We start from the raw sequence: 18,673 nt of genomic DNA on the forward strand, positions 1-18,673 counted from the left end.
ACTAATGAATGAAGCCACTCCACACCACCTCTCCAACCACTCCAGGTGCACTGCAGAGAAAGTATCAGGCTTTTAGTGCGCTATCAGCTCACAATACACTGTATGAAAGCTCTACAGCGACAGCTTTCAGAGAGAATTCGCTTCGTATCGTTGAAAAGCACTTATGCTCATGTTTTGCAGACAATGATGAATAGGTAGATGGTTAGATTGGTCTGTGTAATGCTGGGGATGGTGCATTCGTGTTTTATGTGTGTGTGACTCCTCTCACTCCTGCTGTTACCTGGGATGCCCTTGAGCTGAAACACACACACACACACACACACACACACACACACACACACACACACACACAAAGATAGAGTGTGTAAAAAGGCACCCCCATTACTGTACCATCAAGCTTCTCCAACACCATTTTGTCCTCAAACTCACTACACACAACATTAGCTCCAGGTCTGTTTGGTTCCCTGGTGGTTCCCCATCTTATCTGGTAATGACTTTTTAGAAGGCGGCAGACTTGGACAAGCCCTCGGAGCTTTCGAGAATAGAGGAGTCATTAATACGGCTGTCAAAAAAGAGACAACCCTTCCGTTTTCAATCTCACCTGTCCAGCTTAGCAAAAAGCCCTACACTCTCACTACTACCCCCAGTACTGTTTATGAATGCACCACCCGACATGCACTGTTACAATCAACAAGGTCTTGCTTGAGAGAGACATAGATGGAGGTTTTGTTGACAAAAGGTTCCAGGTGCTAGATGGCTAGGCCATATCACTCAAACCCAGAGGGGCTTTGATATCACTTCCTGCGTCAGCTGCAGAGGAGCTTCCTGTCTCCCTCGGCCAATGAGGGGCTTGCTTTGTCCTTGCTCTCTGTTCAGTTGGCTCGTACATCACTTTGGCATAGCCATTTCTCTCCTGGAGAAGGGTTTGAAAGGGAGGGGGTGACAGAGAGTGATCTGTCCTTGGAAAAGTCGGTTTGTTGTGTCCGAGCGGACTCCCCAGATGCAGGCTGTGAACGTCGCTCAATTACCGTGTCTGTAATGGAAGTTAATTAATGATGCCCAGCTGGAGGTTTGGCTCTGACAGAGAGAGGGGGATAGAGACAAGGAGAGAGGAAGAGATAGGGGGGATCGAGAGACAAGGAGAAAGAAAAAGAGAGGGAGCTAGAGAGCGGGGAGGACAGATAGTTAGAGGACATAGCAAGATATTAGGGAAAGATAGACAGCAAGAGAAAGGAAATGTAACAAATGAGTGAGCATAAGGATTTAAGGACTTCTGAAAGAAAAGAGAAAAGGAGAGGAAATGGTAGAGTATGGACCAAGAGGAAGGGGAAGAGAAGAGATGTGGTTAGATTGAAGAGAGACAGAGAGAGAGAGAGAGAGAGAGAGAGAGAGAGAGCAGGAAGTGACAAAGACAGACAGACAGACAGAGAGAGAGAGGGTATGTCAAGAACTAATGGTTACTGTACTGTATACTGTATCGAAGCTGATCCAGTATATGTGGGTTAAGTGGCAGAGAGAGAGGGTGCACCTGTCTCCACCTCACTCCAGGTAACTAGGAGGTGGGGAAGAGATTGATGTGACAGTTCATCTCTAATTTATCCCTCCATCAAGAAGCTGTCATGCAAAAGCAAGGGTGTCAAAGGAGCTCAGCTTTCCATATAGTGCTTTTAAGAGTACTCTACCAACTGTACTGTATTGCATTTATTGAATATTTTGCCGTTTCAAGTGTAAAAGTAGAAATGCTGATTGTGTTTTCATACTAGATACTGTATATTATGTTCACTGTACCTAAATCGTCCCATTTAAAGTGACCCCAAGACAATATACTGATTTTGAAAAATAATATTCCGTGAACCGAAGCAGTGAGTATCTTCCTACTGAATAAACTACCCATAAGGATCGGTACAATCATAGGACCTGGAGTACCACCTGTGTAGTTTAGGTTTCAGTGTGTCACAACCTTCCTGTGGTGATGTCAAAAACACCATAGAAATCAATGTACATAGAACATCTACAGTGTATAGGATCTGTATGGGTAACTCCCTCTCCTTAATTTCCTCCATAGCGATGAAGGCGGACCGGAAGCGTTTGAAGGCGGAGAAGGCAGATCTAGTCAACCAGATGCAGCAGCTCTACGCAACGCTGGAGAGCAGAGAGGAGCAGCTCCGAGACTTCATCCGCAACTACGAACAGCACAGAAAAGTAGACACACACACATGCACACAAATACACACACACACACACACACACACACGCACACACACACACACACACACACACACACACACACACAGAAAATAAAGCTTGCATGGCAGACAGTACACACCCTGTGTCATACAGTACATACTGCATAATATTGCATTTTATACATTTGATATGACACCCATCACAAGTGTTTTTTCTTGTGTCTTAGGTTGGCTAAATGAGTGAATGTTTTCTCTCTCTCCCTCCCTCTCTCTCTTTATCTCTCTCTCTCTCTCTCTCTCTCCTTGTCTCTTCATCAGGAGAGTGAGGATGCGGTGAAGGCACTGGCTAAGGAGAAGGATCTGTTAGAAAGAGAGAAGTGGGACCTGCGGCGGCAGACCAAGGAGGCCACTGAGCACGCAGGAGCACTGCGCTCCCAACTTGACCTTAAGGAGAACAGGATTAAGGAGCTGGAGGCAGAGCTGGCCATGGTGAGCACAAAAAAACTGACAAAAACACACATACTGTACTATACCTACGCAGGAAACTGTCCACGATGAGCCAAAGATTTGTAGAGGGCATGTTCACAGGTTAGACTGAGAAACATTGAGGACTAGCCAGCCAGAATCCAAACCCAGAGGTTTGATTTAGCCATCCATGCTGTTGGTTTGTGGATGACCACTGGACTCTCTACAGTATAATCACACATGGTGAAAAGCAGACCCTCAGTGTGTGTCTGTGTGTGTGTGTCTGTGCGCACGTGTGCGTGTGTGCGTGTGCGTGTGCATGTGTGCGTACATGCGTATGCCTGTTTGTGTGTGTGTGTGTGTGTGTGTGTATGTATGTGTGTGTGTGTGTGTGTGTGTGTGTGTGTGTGTGTGTGTGTGTGTGTGTGTGTGTGTGTGTGTGCGTGAGTGCGTGCGTGCGTGTGTGTGTGTGCGTGCGTTCTTGTGTTCCCTCCCTGTCTCCCCCTCAGATTAGTAACTGTGTGTCACAGAGAATGGAGTACAGGGTGTTTGAACGCCCCATCGACAGGGAGTCCTCTCCTAGGGTCATGGCGGTAAGAAAGGCCCTGCTCGACGTCTCACCCTCTCCTGAAGCTCCCACCTTGATCTGTGTGGACTTCTTGATCTGTGTGGGAGTCCGTATGCATGTGTATCACTAACCCTGGTTGATGCTAATCGTTGTAACTTACTGCAGGAATGGTCCCTTTGGAGTTGATTTGTGGATGATTTGAATGTGTCTAATCTGTTCTTCTCATGTTGATTGAGGTCAGAAGGAGGAGAGCAAGTCTAATTGTTGGGAAATGAATAATCAATGAATATGCCTTGTTAGGTGTAAACTAACAGCATAATCTACCAAATAGGTTTACGGTTTGACTTTTGGGGTTGTGAGTTGTCTCTCCTGCATGTCTAAGGATTGTGAATGGGTTATGAAGGTTGTTGGTTGTAGTATTGGTAATGAGGATTATGATGGTGATGGTGATAATAATGATTGTGTTGATTGTAACTTGCTGCCTGGCATGACAGTATTGTGAAGACACTTTCTGACCTTGAGAAAGACACGCACATACACACACACACACACACACACACACACACACACACATTACAATTACAAAATGTTTAAAAAAATACGAGAACATAAAAACATTTGAACAAACACACACATTCTCTCTCTTCTTTCCTCTCCTCCTAAGGCTCACACTCCCTATTGTGCGTCCAGGAGATGATATGTGGCTTTGTGGCAGAGCCCCATGGAGCAGATGTAGTCACTAAACTTATGTAACAGCCTCATTATTCCCATCAGTTCCCCCCCTCCCTCTCTCTCTCTCTCTCTCTCTCTCTCTCACACACACACACACACACACACACATACACACTCACTATCTCTCTATCCCTGTGTGTTGGCAGTAAACACCTCCTCCAGCTCCTGTCCATATCTCAGCGCTACATCAGAAGCGCTAGGGAGATATTTCACACAACAAAGAGGAACACAGATACAGCTGCATTTTTCATGAGACACAGACAGACGACAAAGCCCAAGAGAAAACAAAAACCCACACAACAGTGACAATACTGTAATGGACCCCCCCCCCCCCCCCCAAACAGACACACACACACTCACACACACACACACACACACACACATACATAGAATACACACACACACACACATACATAGAGTACACACACCAACAGCAACAGTCACACACGCACATTTTAATTGTAACATGCTGAATAGGATGATGGTCTGAGTGTGTGTTTCTGTGTGTGTGTGTGTGTGTGTCTGCCTTCCTAAGGCGAAACAGTCCTTAGCAACCCTGACCAAGGATGTGCCCAAGCGCCACTCTCTGGCCATGCCCACAGAAACGGTCATCAACGGCAACAACCAGGAGTGGGTAATGCATGCGGACCTGCCCCTTACCGCAGCCATCAGACAGAGTCAGCAGACCCTCTACCACGTTCACACAGGTCACCCCACCGACAGACAAGGTAGGACAACACAGACATACACACACACACACACACACACACACACACAGATCCAGACACTACCACTCTAACTCACTGCCACCAATAACACACTCACATGCATCACTCGGGGGGGAAAAAATAATCATATGTGTAAACAAATGGGAAGGTAAAACCAACAGCCTTTCATGAATCTGGCATTGAATCCCTCTTCAACCTTTTGAAACCTATTTTCCACCATCCATCCCTTCCTGTCCAGTGGCTGCAGTGCGGGTGAGCCCATGTCACTCCCGCCAGCCCTCCATCATCTCGGATGCCTCAGCCCTGGAGGGAGACCGATCCTCCACCCCCAGCGACATCAACTCCCCCCGCCACCGGACACATTCTCTCTGCAATGTAAGAGCTGCTCACAGTCACCGCCGCATCCCTCCAAGTAATCAACTCCTTCGCAATTTTACTCTTTCTCTAACTGACTCAAAGTTTGTTTCTCTTGTGCTGTTGTTGTTCGAGGGAGGAGTTTAGCCAGAAGATCCAGACTGTGACTTTTAAAAGTACTTTGTGTTGTTTTAATATGTGTTTTTTTATTTCAGGCAGTTACTTGGAGTTGGGTTGTGAATGAGGAGAGATGTTTATAATGTTTAAAATATTTTAACAGTTGTGGCTCCGATCAGTTCTTTGAGTGTATTTCTTAAGGTTCTGTTAAGTAGATAAAAGCGTTGCAATGAGATAATAGCCTCATACCTGATTGGCTCATACAGTATCACTTCGTCCCTGTCCTCTCTGTCTATCTCTCCCTCCCCCCTCCCTCTCACTTGCCCCCACTCACTTTGCCAGCTGTGTCATAATCTCTCTGTTCTCTGTGTCTCTTCATCCTCCTCCTCTCTGATCTCTGTGTCCTTCTATCTGCAGTCGCTAGAGGATCTGGAGGACCAGAAGCGTAAGAAGAAGAAAGAGAAGATGGGCCTGGGATCTCTGTCACGTGTGTTCGCCCGGGGCAAGCAGCGCAAGTCAATGGACCCAGGCCTGTTTGATGGTACTTCAACTCCCGATTATTACATAGAGGAGGATGCAGACTGGTAAACAGGTGGCTAAGAGTCCACCTGTGGACCTGTGTGGCCAAGAGTGTCTGTGTGTGTGTGTGTGTGTGTGTGTGTGTGTGTGTGTGTGTGTGTGTGTGTGTGTGTGTGTGTGTGTGCGTGTGCGTGTGCGTGTGCGTGTGCGTGTGCGTGTGCGTGTTTGGATGTGAGGTGCATGAAAGTGTGTGTGCGTGGAGTGTTCATGGTCCGAGGCCATGTGAGAAGCCTGAGGCGTGTCTTGCTTCGCTGAAGTGTAAACATTACAAGCAAATTGCATCTGTATATGTACAGTACTGTAAATAGAGTGGACAGTATAACCACAGCCGAGGAATCCTTCCGTGTGGATATGTTTATTGTATCTGCCGAAAGTAAAATAGTGGCTGTGTTTTGATTCTTTTAATTGTCTTTATAATTGAAAGTTTTGTTTTCGATAACTGGAAACTTGAAGGACTGCTGTATCTGTAAATAACAGTCATTGTGCACTTTGTGCTTGTAAATGTCTTTTTTGTCCTGAATGCCTTTTTTTTCATCAATTTTTTCCCTTTCCCTGATTTCTTTAACTTAAACTCCCCCTCATTGTCCTGCTTGGTCCATTCCCCATTTCCTTGGCCCCTCCCCCTTTGAAGAACGGTTTCCTCTAGGCAACGTGCAGACTGTAATCGGGTGTCAAAAATTCGCAGCATACTCATATCATCCAAAAATCTGACCTAAAAAAATAAACAAATGCATATCATCACTAAAATCTCAGTAGGTTTGCGCAACCTCTTTCTCTGATCATGGAAAGAGACATTTCTCTACCTGTTAAGTCAAAAGGAATTAGGGAGGATGGTCCTATGATATTAGTTTAACATTTTAGGACTTTCATAGATATTGAGACATGGGCAATACTAGGTCAACCTCCTTTCATTAAATAGGGTTAGGGTTAGGGTTAGGGTTAGGGTTATTTAAAGAAAGGACTGGGGGAATAATCAAAATTATATATCTCACCTGGAGGACACACTCAAATTCATATTCCAATGGTTTCCGAAAAGGTCAGAGAGATTAAATCCAACATTTCAACCGCTTCCAGAGAGCAAACTGGCTCTGGAGTTTTAATCTTATTGTAATTGCAAGGATTATCACAGTGTTGGGAGGGAAACAAGAAATAGCTACAAATCAGTAACTCCAAAACAAGGTAGAAAACCTTATTGTTCTAAATTGACATGAACATGGCTCTAATTAGAAATTGAATTGTTTGAAAAAATCATGATTCATGAAATCAATCAAATTCGAACAGAGCGGATACTGGTTCATGGATGATTTATAGTCTATTGAAAAGTAATTCCTTGTAGTTTGTACTGTATGTTACCCAGGCTGCATATGAATATTTAGGGGCCTCTTGCTCTGTGCATTTTCCTAATGTGTGTGAGCTACAGTATTTCATGTTTAAACCACAGGGTCCACTGCATAGCTACTGTACCACACCATTACGGCTCTCTTGTCTACTGAGAACAGCATGCAATGAGTTTGTCGTTAAGCCTTGGGTTTCATCATAATGTGTGCGGTACGGGAGAGAATTCAAGTATTTATGATGAGCAGCTGCCCTTGGGTTAAAAAACAGATTTAGCCAGGCTAATCAAGCTGAAACAAATGCACACACCTTAACCCCTGACCCCGCTGTTAGACTGAAAACCAGGAGTCAGATTTGGGGTTCAAGTCGTCGCTTGAAAAAGCAATTAAGTAGGTGCCAAAGGTTAATTGCGTTTTTCCAGGGGAGACCTATTTTACAGTCTGCCTTGTCTCACAGAAATAAGTTTTCTCTATCCTGACATGAGCTACTACTGGCAAACATACTGTACTCTACTTTCCATCTTAGCTGTAACAGTATGGAGAGTGATAGGAACGCACATGATAATGACTCATGCTGCTTCATGACAGAGAGGTCCTCATAAGCAGGAAGATTATGGGTAGAACTTTAGTCTAGGGACCCTACATTTGCAACTCACTCAAAGCAACCTTATGTCAACAACCACAGGTTGGTAACTCAACTCTTAGGCCTACCTTGTGGCAATATGTGGTTGTGTACATAAACTGACATAAGCCTTTATGAATGCTTAGAGAGTGTTATGAGTACATTTTGCATATATTGAATAAATTACTAGGGCCCTTAAACCAAATATCTACATTATATAATCTCTCCTGCAACATCATATCAGATGCCCATATCATTTTATGTTGCAACAAAATTCCCTCTCATTTCACTGCAAATATTTTCCGTTTTGTAAATGAGGAAAACATTACTGAAATTGAATTACTAGTAAAGAGTTTTATTTAAAGTAAAATAATAGGTCTCAATTGAGGCGGTGAGGACTAGAGATGTTTAGAACTGGAGGATAGTGAAGTTGAAATTTTAAACGGCATGTCAACAAATATGCTAAAGATCTAAATGACAAAAGATTATTTTAAAATAAAATCAATAACACTGAATTTCCATGTGGCCGTCCTCTCTTCCCTGTGTTTGTGTGTATGTTTGTTTGTTGTGGTATGGCTTTAATCCTAATTCCTCCCCTCATGCTGGGGGGCTGCCATCTTCTCCACACGAGTGGCAGCTTCCCTCAGCCAGCGGAGTCCATCTGTAACAGGGTCATGTCCCAACTCTCTTAAATGGTTTCCTCTCCTCCACTCCTTTGCCTCATGGATAGGGCCAAGAGTTTTTCTTGGTCAGGTCATGTGGTGATGGAAAACTCTGAACCCTACTCTTGGCCAAAACGTTGACATTGCTGTCATTTATCAAAGCCTTTTGGATCAGTGGATATGAAGGAGAGGAGACGAGGAAATGAAGTCCTTTGAGATTGTTGGAACACAGCCCACATGTGAGCAACAATGTCAATAACACACTCCCCTGACCACTAACCTCTATAATACTGCCCCCGCCCCCCCCTGTCTGACCCTCCCAGGACTCTCATCACAGTCATGTAACCCAGGAAGCACCCTATGTCACAAATGTCTATTGGTATACCAAATCACATTCACCTTCCAAAATCAGTGCTATCAAGTTGGGTTGCAGACTGTGTGTGCAGACTCCTACTGACAACATTAAGGAAATGCCCATTTCGAATCCAGCCCTGCTTCAAGTTGACCAATGTTTGAATTTTGATACACCACAGAATGTAACCCCAAGCACCTCAGGTGATGTAATTGTCATGCATTGCCATGTGTTTTTATTTTATTTTCAATAACACACGTTAATCTACTGTAGGTGAAAGGACCAATGGATATATGTATGCCACATTTACAGGGGGATCATTTTGTCTGAAAGGCTACTTGATGTCTTTCCTATGATGTCCATCATGCTACCCAGACCAAAAGTTACTGTGACTGTTTTAAAACATTTGGCCCTCTTCTGACGAGTCTTTAGAACCACAAAATGTGAGGGACTAGATTCTCAGAGGAACATGCTCCACTGTGCTGACAGACTGGCCGGTCTCCAGAGCAACAGGTCACTCTTTAAATGGTCATTCTTTGGATGCTCAAGACTGTTGGTTTGAGTTGTTGGTGGTGGTGGTGGTGGTAGTGCCCTCTTTGGCTCTCCTCCATGTTCGTTAAACTGAAGCAGCCATCTGGACCATAGCATGGTCCCAACGGACACTCGCTCTACTGCTCCTCTTAGAAACTCACTTAAACACACACTCCCCACTCCAATGGGAATGATTCTGCCCATAGCCAATGAACACATTTAGTTTGAGCCACTCTTATGGAGCTGAAACTGTACTGTAAGTGTCTGCTGAAGTTTGGTGAAGCTTCCAATTTGAACTTTCCTTGACCCATTAGTAGGCTGTTTACAAGCGCCAAACACTACAATGACTATGCCACGTCTGGATGTTGTGAATTTATTCCCCCAAATCTAAATTTTTCTTGGCTAGCTACTGAAGCCTCCAGGGTTGTTGTTTCTATAGATGCAACAGGGAAAAACAAAAGAAGAAAGAGAGAGATGGTGAAGAAAAGCATTGGCAGAATGAATAGGCTACCTGTTGTTCTATGCTGCCAAACACCCACTGAGATTCAAAACACCTGTTCTGTGCTGATAGTAGGCTACAGGGTTTGTGTTTCACTGTTTGCATATCTTTATTGTTCCAACACGATAAGTGCGGAATCAAAGCAGCAATAGAGAATGAAGGGCCTTTTAAAAAACCTGCAGGACAATTGTCTCATTATTACATCCGTACCTTGGGACATAACTAAGCTCTTATTCACAATGTACTGTGATTATACGTCATTCTGTAATGCAAGCAATTTCCCAGCAGGACTGAAAAGAGCTTAGAGTATGTGGTTGAGTGGACCATTTAACAAAGCTATTTAAAGCAGGAAGGTAAAATGTAATCGTTCATCATCATCATCATCATCGTCATCATCATCATTGTCGTCATCATCATCGTCATCATCAGTGTCGTCATCATCGGCGTCAACATCATCAGCATCATCATCATCATAGTTTATCCAGATGGTGCCTACTAGATAGGCAGAGAGAAAAACATGTATGACAACCCAACACTCTCTGTTGAATAACAGGACAATCAAACGTTTTATAATACCCTTTACACAAATGTAAAAAGTAGTGGGAAATGCCATTACAGTTACAGTAGTTCCTGCAAAAGAAGCCTTAGACTGCCACCTGCTGGTAAATGTTTAACAATTTGTCACCGTGGCTCAAACAAGACCTGTGAAATGTGATCATATTGTTGTGAAGTATCTTTCTTTATCCAAGTATTGACATGGTTAGTCATAATAAAACATTCCCAGGACAGTCTTTACTTACACAATTACATTTATAACTAAGTAATCACCTTCATTATAACAGTAGCTACAGTATGACATTTTTAGATGGCTGCCCCTCTCTGTTATCAAGCGTCTGTTCTTGCAGGATAATATTGACAGATTGACTCCAATTAACTTCTAATGGTCAAATTGTGTTGAACAGCTGCTTGTTTGACAGATTTTATAAATAGCTAATAACTTTGTTTGACACTGGTGATAGAGTTTGTTTGCAAACTGTCTTGAGGCCTGGGTTCACACAAAAGCTGTCATGAGGCCAAAGTGTTGTCGCAATGTCATTAATAGCTCCTTTGTCTTATCAATAAGAGTCAAGCAGTAGAGAAAGAGCTGACTGCCTTGTTTTTATAGTAGTCTAATTTTATACATAGTCTAGTTTTGTTCCTTGGTTACACACAATACAAAGTGCCACCACCCCACCTTCAAACCCCCTACTTATATCTCTCCCCCCTCGCCCACCTATCCAGACTCAGACAGTCTCTCAAGCCCTACCCGCCTCAGTCTCAGCCTATCCGACGGGGAGGATCAGTTGGACCGCCTCCAGCAGGTGGAGCTTGCACGGACCATGCCCATGTCGCAGTGGAGGGCGGGTACCGTGCAGGCGTGGCTGGAGGTTGTCATGGCGATGCCCATGTATATCCGTACCTGCTCGGACAATGTCAAGAGTGGGAAGGTATGAACCAAATTGTAATATATGTGGCTTAAGCCATGCACTATTTAGTAAGTAACAAATCATACTCTTTTGCCATTATTTACTTGCAAAATGTTTCTATTGGGCGTAACAGGAACACCAAGAATAATTTCATCCCAAACGCTGAGAGGCCATTTCAGATTTCCTGTGTGTTGACATGACATGACAGTGTAAGGCAAGCAGTGTGGTTGGGGCCCTGTACAGGTGCTGCTGGGACTGACAGATGAGGACGTGGAGCTAGGGTTAGGGGTCAACAGCTCTATGCACCGCAGGAAGCTCCGCCTGGCCATAGAGGACTACAGGGACGCTGAGAACGGGAAGGGGTGAGATACTACAGTCCAGTTATTACCAAACAAAGTACAAATATGAATTTGCAATGGATATCATATCTGACTCATGAACACAGGTGATTGTCATTTGGTATTATCTGCTGGTCACACATGAACACAACCAGTAGGCTACTTGACTAACAGTGACACACTGCATCAACACCACATGTTAACAGTGACAGCCGGCACAATCATGTTACCTTAGGCTTAAAGCTGCAATATGTAACATGTTAATTTACAAATGCTGTTTTGGTTCCAAAAAGTGCTCTCTAAAATGTTGGGTCTAGGTTTGTTTACCTAGGTTTGTTTACAATTGGCCAGGGGTGTTCTAGGGGAGTGGACTCACCAATCTGTCTCTGGTGGCTGCCTCTTCAAATCGTGCACACATGTAGAAACACAACAGCTAATGTCAGACACTGCAAGTCTGTTTCGGGTGGTTATATTATTATTAAGTTGTTGTTTAGAGCTCCTTGAATCAGCAAACATTTTGAGATTCCAAATGTTTATTTATTATTTATGTTTGTTTAATTATTATTTATCTAATCGAATCTAGATTGTCCAAGGCTGCAGACATGGACCACCACTGGGTGGCCAAGGCCTGGCTGAGTGACGTGGGGCTTTCCCAGTACTCCCAGGCCTTCCACACACACCTGGTGGACGGGCGTGTGCTCAACTCTTTGACACGCCGGGACTTGGAGAGGTTCCTCAATATCACCAAGAAGGCCCACCAGGTCAGCCTGCTGTTAGGCATCGATCTGCTGCACACGCTCAGCTTTGACAAGGAGGTGGGTTCCAAGGAAGTGGTGTTCATCCATGCACACACATTTTAACAATGCATAGTAACGTGTGTGTGTGTGTGTGTGTGTGTGTGTGTGTGTGTGTGTGTGTGTGTGTGTGTGTGTGTGTGTGTGTGTGTGTGTGTGTGTGTGTGTGTGTGTCTCAACCTTCCAGGCTCTTCAGGCACGACGTGCTCAGTGTGAGCATCAGAACTCAGATCCTGTGGTATGGACGTGTCATCGTGTCATAAAGTGGGTCCGGGACATTGACCTGAAGGTGGGGCTGTACACATACTGTACATTACAATAACACAACATGTGTGTAAAATGTGTTAGTCTATGGGGATATAATATCTGACAATTTCACATTTTCCTAATTCTTTGCATAATACAAAAATATGATTTGAAATGTATTTCAAGTCTACTCATATTAAAACATAATAATGTTCCTTCCCAGAGGATTAGTACTTCAGACAGAATGTGGACTGGTACAGTAAGAGTTAAAGCTGAAATGGGGTAGTATGAGAAATGGAGTCTGGTTGATTAACACCATCCCAGACTGTCCATGGCTCTAGAGATAGCCAATGGGAGGACTTTTGTATGCTATTCTGGGTAGCTAGTCATCTATGTGATTACTGCAAAGTGAGGCAGGACATTGTTCAATGCATTGTTGTCCAAAGCCTTTATTTATAGTATATCTCTGTCGTTACTGACTACAGTTATGTTAATTATATACAAAATCAAATATGCTTTCATCTGAATAGCCTCAAGTCAATATTGTCAGTCAGGGATTACTTAGTTCTAAGGTTAAGGCACCTTTTTGCAGTGGGAAAAAGCTTGTTTGAATTGATACAGTATCCTGTTAATATCCTCAACATGTTTGAACTAGAAAAATAACTTCCAGAACAAACATTGCAGGCTTGCAAAGTCATATTTTGGTAGTAGAAAAAGGTTTAAAAATGTTTTGGACGATAGGTAGATTTGCTGGGTTGTTGAACAAAAGTGAGTCTTATTTTAGTAGAGGATACAGTTAAAGATGGTTTGATTGGTGGGTTGGGTGGATGGATGAATGGTTGGTTGGTTTGTTGGTTGGTTGGATGGATGGATGAACTGATAGATGATAGATACTGTAGATCGATAGATGAGTAGGTTATATAGATAGATACTGTAGATAGAGTCTACACATTTTAAAGTTTAATTGACGTGTCAAGCTTAAAATATGAAAAAGTGGATATATTTGAAATGTCCCCATTCAGAACAAATGGCCATAGGAATTAACAGGAGTTCAGGCAAAATGTGGTACAGCGCAAAAAGCATAAATGGTATGAAAAAAATAAATAATGTAATGAATAATTAAAATATGTAGGAGGAGTAGCATCCCTGGGAAGTCCGAAAAGGCCATGTATTCATAAAATATGTCTTACTCAATTTTCCCGTAATAACAAGTTAATTTTCTTTGTTTTCTCGTGATCTTGAGTTATTTATGTCATTATCTCGAGACAACAAATCTTGTTTTCCCAAGATAATGGGATAATTTTCTCAAGATCTCAAGATAACAAAACTTTGTTATCTTGAGACAATGACAAACAACTGAAGCAAGTCCACTAATAATAAGAATAAGATTCAATAAGTATGAGCAATAACAATAATTGGACTTGCTGAAGCAAGACCACTAATTAATATAATTAATTATTATTATATTATCCCACTATTTATTTCCGATAGTGAATGGAGAATGTTCTCAGACATGCACTTGTTTTCATATAGACGTTTCTTGAGAGTGCATTGGCATAAAATCTATATTATAATAAAAATAAAATTATGAAGACTATTTGGTCCTCTTCCCACCCTGTACAGGAGTTTGCAGACAGTCTCCAGAACAGTGGAGTTCACGGTGCCGTCATGGTGCTTGACCCCTCCTTCAACACTGATTCCATGGCAACGGCATTAGGAATCCCCAGCAACAAGCACATGATTCGTCGCCATCTCATTGAGGAGATGAAGACCCTAGTCAGTTCTGCCAGGTGAAGGAAGAGAGGGAGAGAGAGAGGGAGAGAGTGTGTGTGTGGGGGAGAGAGAGAGAGAACTCCCTCAAGTTACATTAAATAGAGAGACAGAAGAGCCTGTTGTTGAAGCATAACAGGGTAGATCATATGATCATATGATAAACTGATGACTATCAGTGCTGAGAGGGCTAGACAACATTCCTTCACCTCATGGGGGACTTGTGTGTGTACTACATGCACTGTATATGATAGGCCTATAAAGCACATCACTATGTATAAAAGATACTGTAGATATGTCAGATAAGATGTAGCATGGAATGTATTCAATTTGAGTTGTTTATATGGATCCCCATTGGCTATTAGTTGTTTATATGGATCCCCACAGCTACTCCCCCTAGGGTCCATGGGAAGATTTGCTCTCATTACGTGCTAGATAAATCATATAATCAATCAATAATATGTCAATAGTGTTGTCAATAATGGTCCGTAACCTCCCCCAGGTCAGGCCTACAGCAGGACTCTGAGAGGCTGGGGCAGGGCACGTCGCCCACACTCCTGCGTCAAAGCTCCCTGGGCAGGCCCGCCAGCTCTGCCAGCCGCCACACGGACGACGAGGGCTCCCTCCGCAGACGTGCCGTCAAGGTGGGCATCAGTGGGTATGATCCCCCACTTCACGCACTGTATAACTAGGACCAGGAGTTAGATCCTGACTAAGAGATGATCTTAGGCTGTGCTCAAATACAATAGAATAGCTTCCTCTCTTTGTCTCCTTTTCTTAATTCCAGTATCCTGATAAGAAAAAGGACAGGATATTTCTCCACACTGTCTTTTACCTGTCAAGTCTGTTCATATTAGTTGTTATTAAGCAAAGGAGACAAGGACATTTGTGAATATTGGGACAAACTTCTTTTTCTTTTTCTCCTTTCCCCAGCCTCCTTTAGGGTTCAGTCCGAAAGCCCACGGTGGGCGGGACTTGAGTTGTCATAGCAGCTATGGCTCCCTGCCGAGAGAGTCTCGCAATGAGACTCCGCCCAGGACAGAGGGGAGCCCAATCCACAACTACTCAGGCATCGAGGTTACCAACGTGTGAGGTCATCAACATGTAACATCACCGATGTCTCCTGATGTCTGAATCAACAGTATAGCACAGGAACATAGTGCTTTGTGGGTAGCCGGACGAGGGACGTTTAGTTTTCTATAGATGATCATTTGTTGGTCATGATGCACTTTTTTGGAAGGGAAGGAACATTTGTCCCAGTGTAAGAACAGCTTACTCACTGGTATTTCTGACCCATTTCAGGGGACACTGATGTCAAACTAAATCAGTTTTTATTTTTCTATTTGCATTATGTGCAAAGTTTTTTTTAAAGCAGGAAATGACTCAGCGATGTTTTGTTTTTTTGTTCTTTTCATTAGACGACCAGTTTGTTTCTCAATGAGATGAGATAAAGAAAACGACCTGTGGTCGTGTTTGTGTACAGGGTACTTTGGTGATTCAGCTGAAAATAACAGGAAAGAACAATTCAAACAAGAGTAAAATGTATGAAGATTCAGCACTATTTTATAACACGTCTTTCTTGATGTTTAATCCAATCCCAATGTTTTAACAACTCTCCATTTGAACATGACTGAAAAAAAAAAAGAAAAAAAAAAACTTGAACTGATGTTTTACTGGAATATTCTGTATGTTTCATAGTCTTTTTCTGTTTGTCAATTTACACTGTTGTGTCTAAACAAAATTAACTCAACCTAATGACATTTGATACATTAAAGATAATCAGAATCAGCAAAAATGGCACAGATTGTACTCAATCCCTGACATGGAGAATTGTTCTTCCGAAGACGACCACCAGATGGGGGGGAAAAAGATAACTCAAGAGTATGGTTGGGGGTTCTACTGAAAGAAATAAAGATGACTCAGAACTCATTGACCTGTTCCACTCATCAGGAAGTAACATGGGGAGTGTGTGGGGGCTGAGTGCAGGGAGGTAACAGTTGAGGGGGTCAAGAAAACAGTTGACCGATTTCTCAGTATGCAGTGAGTCACCTCTCATCCTCTCCTGTTTGCCTCTGACCTTCATTACACATGATGTCACTTCCTCCTCTCATTCAGGATGACTGCCTCACCTGGTTCCACTGGAATGACGCACCCCCAAACAGAGATAACCTCTGTCCGGCTGCTTTGAATGTGTCTGTGCTGAATCATGGGGGCTAAGCCTTCTTTTGCTCCGACTCTTTGCCTAATAAAGTGGGTTAATCATTATGGGATGTCTGCTTTGTTCTCAGGTATATCAGAAATAACCCAGACATTATTTGTGGAGCAATTGAATAGTTAAAAGGTGAGAATAGGATTCACTGAGTCAACATTTTCTTTTGTGCTTGGTGTCCTGTCCGGGGGTTTACTTGTACATCAAGCTGCCTCAGGCTACAGAAACAGAAGATACTGAAGGCTTACTTAGCGTACTTACTGTACATTGGGCCTCATGCAGGAAGCGATATACGAACACATTTCTTCTTATTGTTCTTCGTATCCATGATTTGTTCCCACGCGCCTCCAATATATGATCAAGTGGGATTCATCAGTCAGCACACCTGGGTCAGAGCAGATTTGGACGGTTAAGAACGTTTGGTGCATCTGGAGTTGACTTCTTTTATTTTTTTTCACTTAACAGAAAATTAAGAGAACATTTTACACTTACATGGGGTAGAGAAGATGAACTGTAAAATAAAGATCAATGGAGGAAATGATTACATTGAATGAGAGGAGATGGCTATAGAAATCTTACTCATTCTTTTGGGTTCACATTACTCTTGTGACCAGGTAAACAAACAACAACCACAAACAAGCACACTATACTGCACACACTAGCATAACTGATTTTGGTTCATGTTATCATAAAAAATTACTAGCCCTGTACAGTAACTTCAATCCTGTTCTGGGCTGTGTGCAGAGATGAAATAGATCTGGGGCATACACTAGGAATCGAGCCCAGAGATTCTGGGCATATTTCTCTACTAGAAAAAAAAGCCTGCTGCATGTCAAGAGTAATAACACCCCTGGTTGACCCCGTTTCTGTCTGAGTTCCAGCCTCTAGACTGCATAACAACAGGAACAAGAACAAGAGGTATTGTGTAAGGTATTGTGTGAGGGGAGGAAAACCCTCCGGAACAGGATGCTCTAATGCTCCTATTTCAACAGTGCAATATAGGTAAACAATGTAATAGTTTATAGACTGATGTTTTTGTAATTCTGGTACAGCACAGTGATCTGTTGGTGTGCTATGTTGGCTATCACGGCAGCTCAAATGATCCAGGATGTCTCTCTATAGCATCGGCGGCCACAGTGACGACAAGTCTTTTCTCCCTCTGTATACAAGTTCAAAGGTTATGTTTGATAGACATTGGGAAATACTAAATCTTTACAATTATGGACGTTCTTTAACAGCCGAGGAACAATCCAATGACAAGGTTATTAAGCTGAGGGGCTGGGGTGTTTTTTGTTTTACAGGTAATGTGAATATAAAGTCACCTACAGCTGAGTTGACAGATTCTCTCTCTCTCTCTCTCTCTCTCTCTCTCTCTCTCTCTCTCACACACACACACACACACACACACACACACACACACACACACACACACACACACACACCCTGAGTTGGGTTCCTTTTTATATAATAAACCGAATTATGACTTTTTCTTCCTCTTTATAGTATTGAGTATTGATGACTCCATGATACTCAATACAATTTTAATATAAATAAAAATGCCATATGTGGTATGTTTTGAATTTGCAGCTAAGCCCAATATATAGAAGTATGGGTGGTAAGTAATACGGTTATTTTGTTCTGCACTCTGATAGTGCAGCAAAGTGTACTAGCAATGTGTACTATTGTCATTATGTCATCTGCAAAATAGCAAAATAGCAGAATAGTCTGACTGAACTTCATGTACAATAATCAAAATGCTGATGCTAAAGAACAAAATGTTAACAATTGTTCCTTTCAGAGATGCTTGCATTATGTTCTCTCCAATTGCATTTCACCAGGTTTTATATAACCAAAGGAAATGTGTGTAATACGTATGCTTGTTCTCTCCTCATATGTGTTTATTTTCAAGAAGGTAAAGTGTATATGTTTGTAAAATGAGAATGCACGATCAGCTAAACATATGTATGATTTTTTTTTGTGTGTCGATAACATTTCTCACCTGACATTTTGTTTTGGTCATTATACCTCATAAATGTATTCAACCAGACACGACCTAGAGCGAAAGGGTTAACGCTGAAATGGGAGTGTAACGATGTTACAACTTTTTTTTTTTTTCTTTAG

General features: G+C 42.6%; 2 protein-coding genes across 5 annotated transcripts in view; both read left to right on the forward strand.

Annotated features, from left to right (window-relative positions):
- Nucleotides 1-11,230, forward strand: part of kazna (kazrin, periplakin interacting protein a) — a 34,244-nt gene extending 23,014 nt beyond the window's left edge. Inside the window, exons 3-9 of one of the 4 annotated variants that reach the window (XR_014554348.1) lie at nucleotides 2,066-2,202; nucleotides 2,505-2,675; nucleotides 3,161-3,244; nucleotides 4,487-4,679; nucleotides 4,918-5,091; nucleotides 5,568-5,691; nucleotides 11,011-11,032. Coding sequence is in view for 3 of the 4 variants with exons in the window: in XM_083674944.1 (XP_083531070.1) it covers nucleotides 2,066-2,202; nucleotides 2,505-2,675; nucleotides 3,161-3,244; nucleotides 4,487-4,679; nucleotides 4,918-5,054; nucleotides 5,568-5,691; nucleotides 11,011-11,222 (1,058 nt within the window). In the remaining variant the exon portion in view is untranslated. Of the gene's footprint in view, nucleotides 1-2,065; nucleotides 2,203-2,504; nucleotides 2,676-3,160; nucleotides 3,245-4,486; nucleotides 4,680-4,917; nucleotides 5,092-5,567; nucleotides 8,221-11,010 lie in introns of those variants that run through there. The other 3 variants (XM_083674944.1, XM_083674945.1, XM_083674946.1) reach the window with 3 other exon arrangements.
- A 194-nt stretch (nucleotides 11,231-11,424) lies between these two features.
- On the forward strand, nucleotides 11,425-16,572 carry LOC310808193 (kazrin-A-like). The gene is made up of 6 exons (XM_083674947.1): nucleotides 11,425-11,557; nucleotides 12,117-12,348; nucleotides 12,515-12,616; nucleotides 14,197-14,363; nucleotides 14,846-14,987; nucleotides 15,277-16,572. The coding sequence occupies exons 1-6, from the start codon at nucleotides 11,496-11,498 to the stop codon at nucleotides 15,433-15,435; spliced, it is 864 nt and encodes a 287-aa protein (XP_083531073.1). The 5' UTR covers nucleotides 11,425-11,495; the 3' UTR covers nucleotides 15,436-16,572.
- Nucleotides 16,573-18,673: the final 2,101 nt, after the last annotated feature.

Source organism: Argentina silus (assembly GCF_951799395.1).
Source record: "Argentina silus genome assembly, chromosome: 8".
Taxonomy (NCBI): domain Eukaryota; kingdom Metazoa; phylum Chordata; class Actinopteri; order Argentiniformes; family Argentinidae; genus Argentina; species Argentina silus.

Coding starts and splice junctions, on each gene's coding strand:
- LOC310808193 (XM_083674947.1), top strand. CDS start 11,496: ATGCACCGCAGGAAGCTCCGCCTGGCCATAGAGGACTACAGGGACGCT. Junction 12,349..12,514: donor CGCTCAGCTTTGACAAGGAG/GTGGGTTCCAAG, acceptor TCAACCTTCCAG/GCTCTTCAGGCACGACGTGC. Junction 12,617..14,196: donor TCCGGGACATTGACCTGAAG/GTGGGGCTGTAC, acceptor CACCCTGTACAG/GAGTTTGCAGACAGTCTCCA.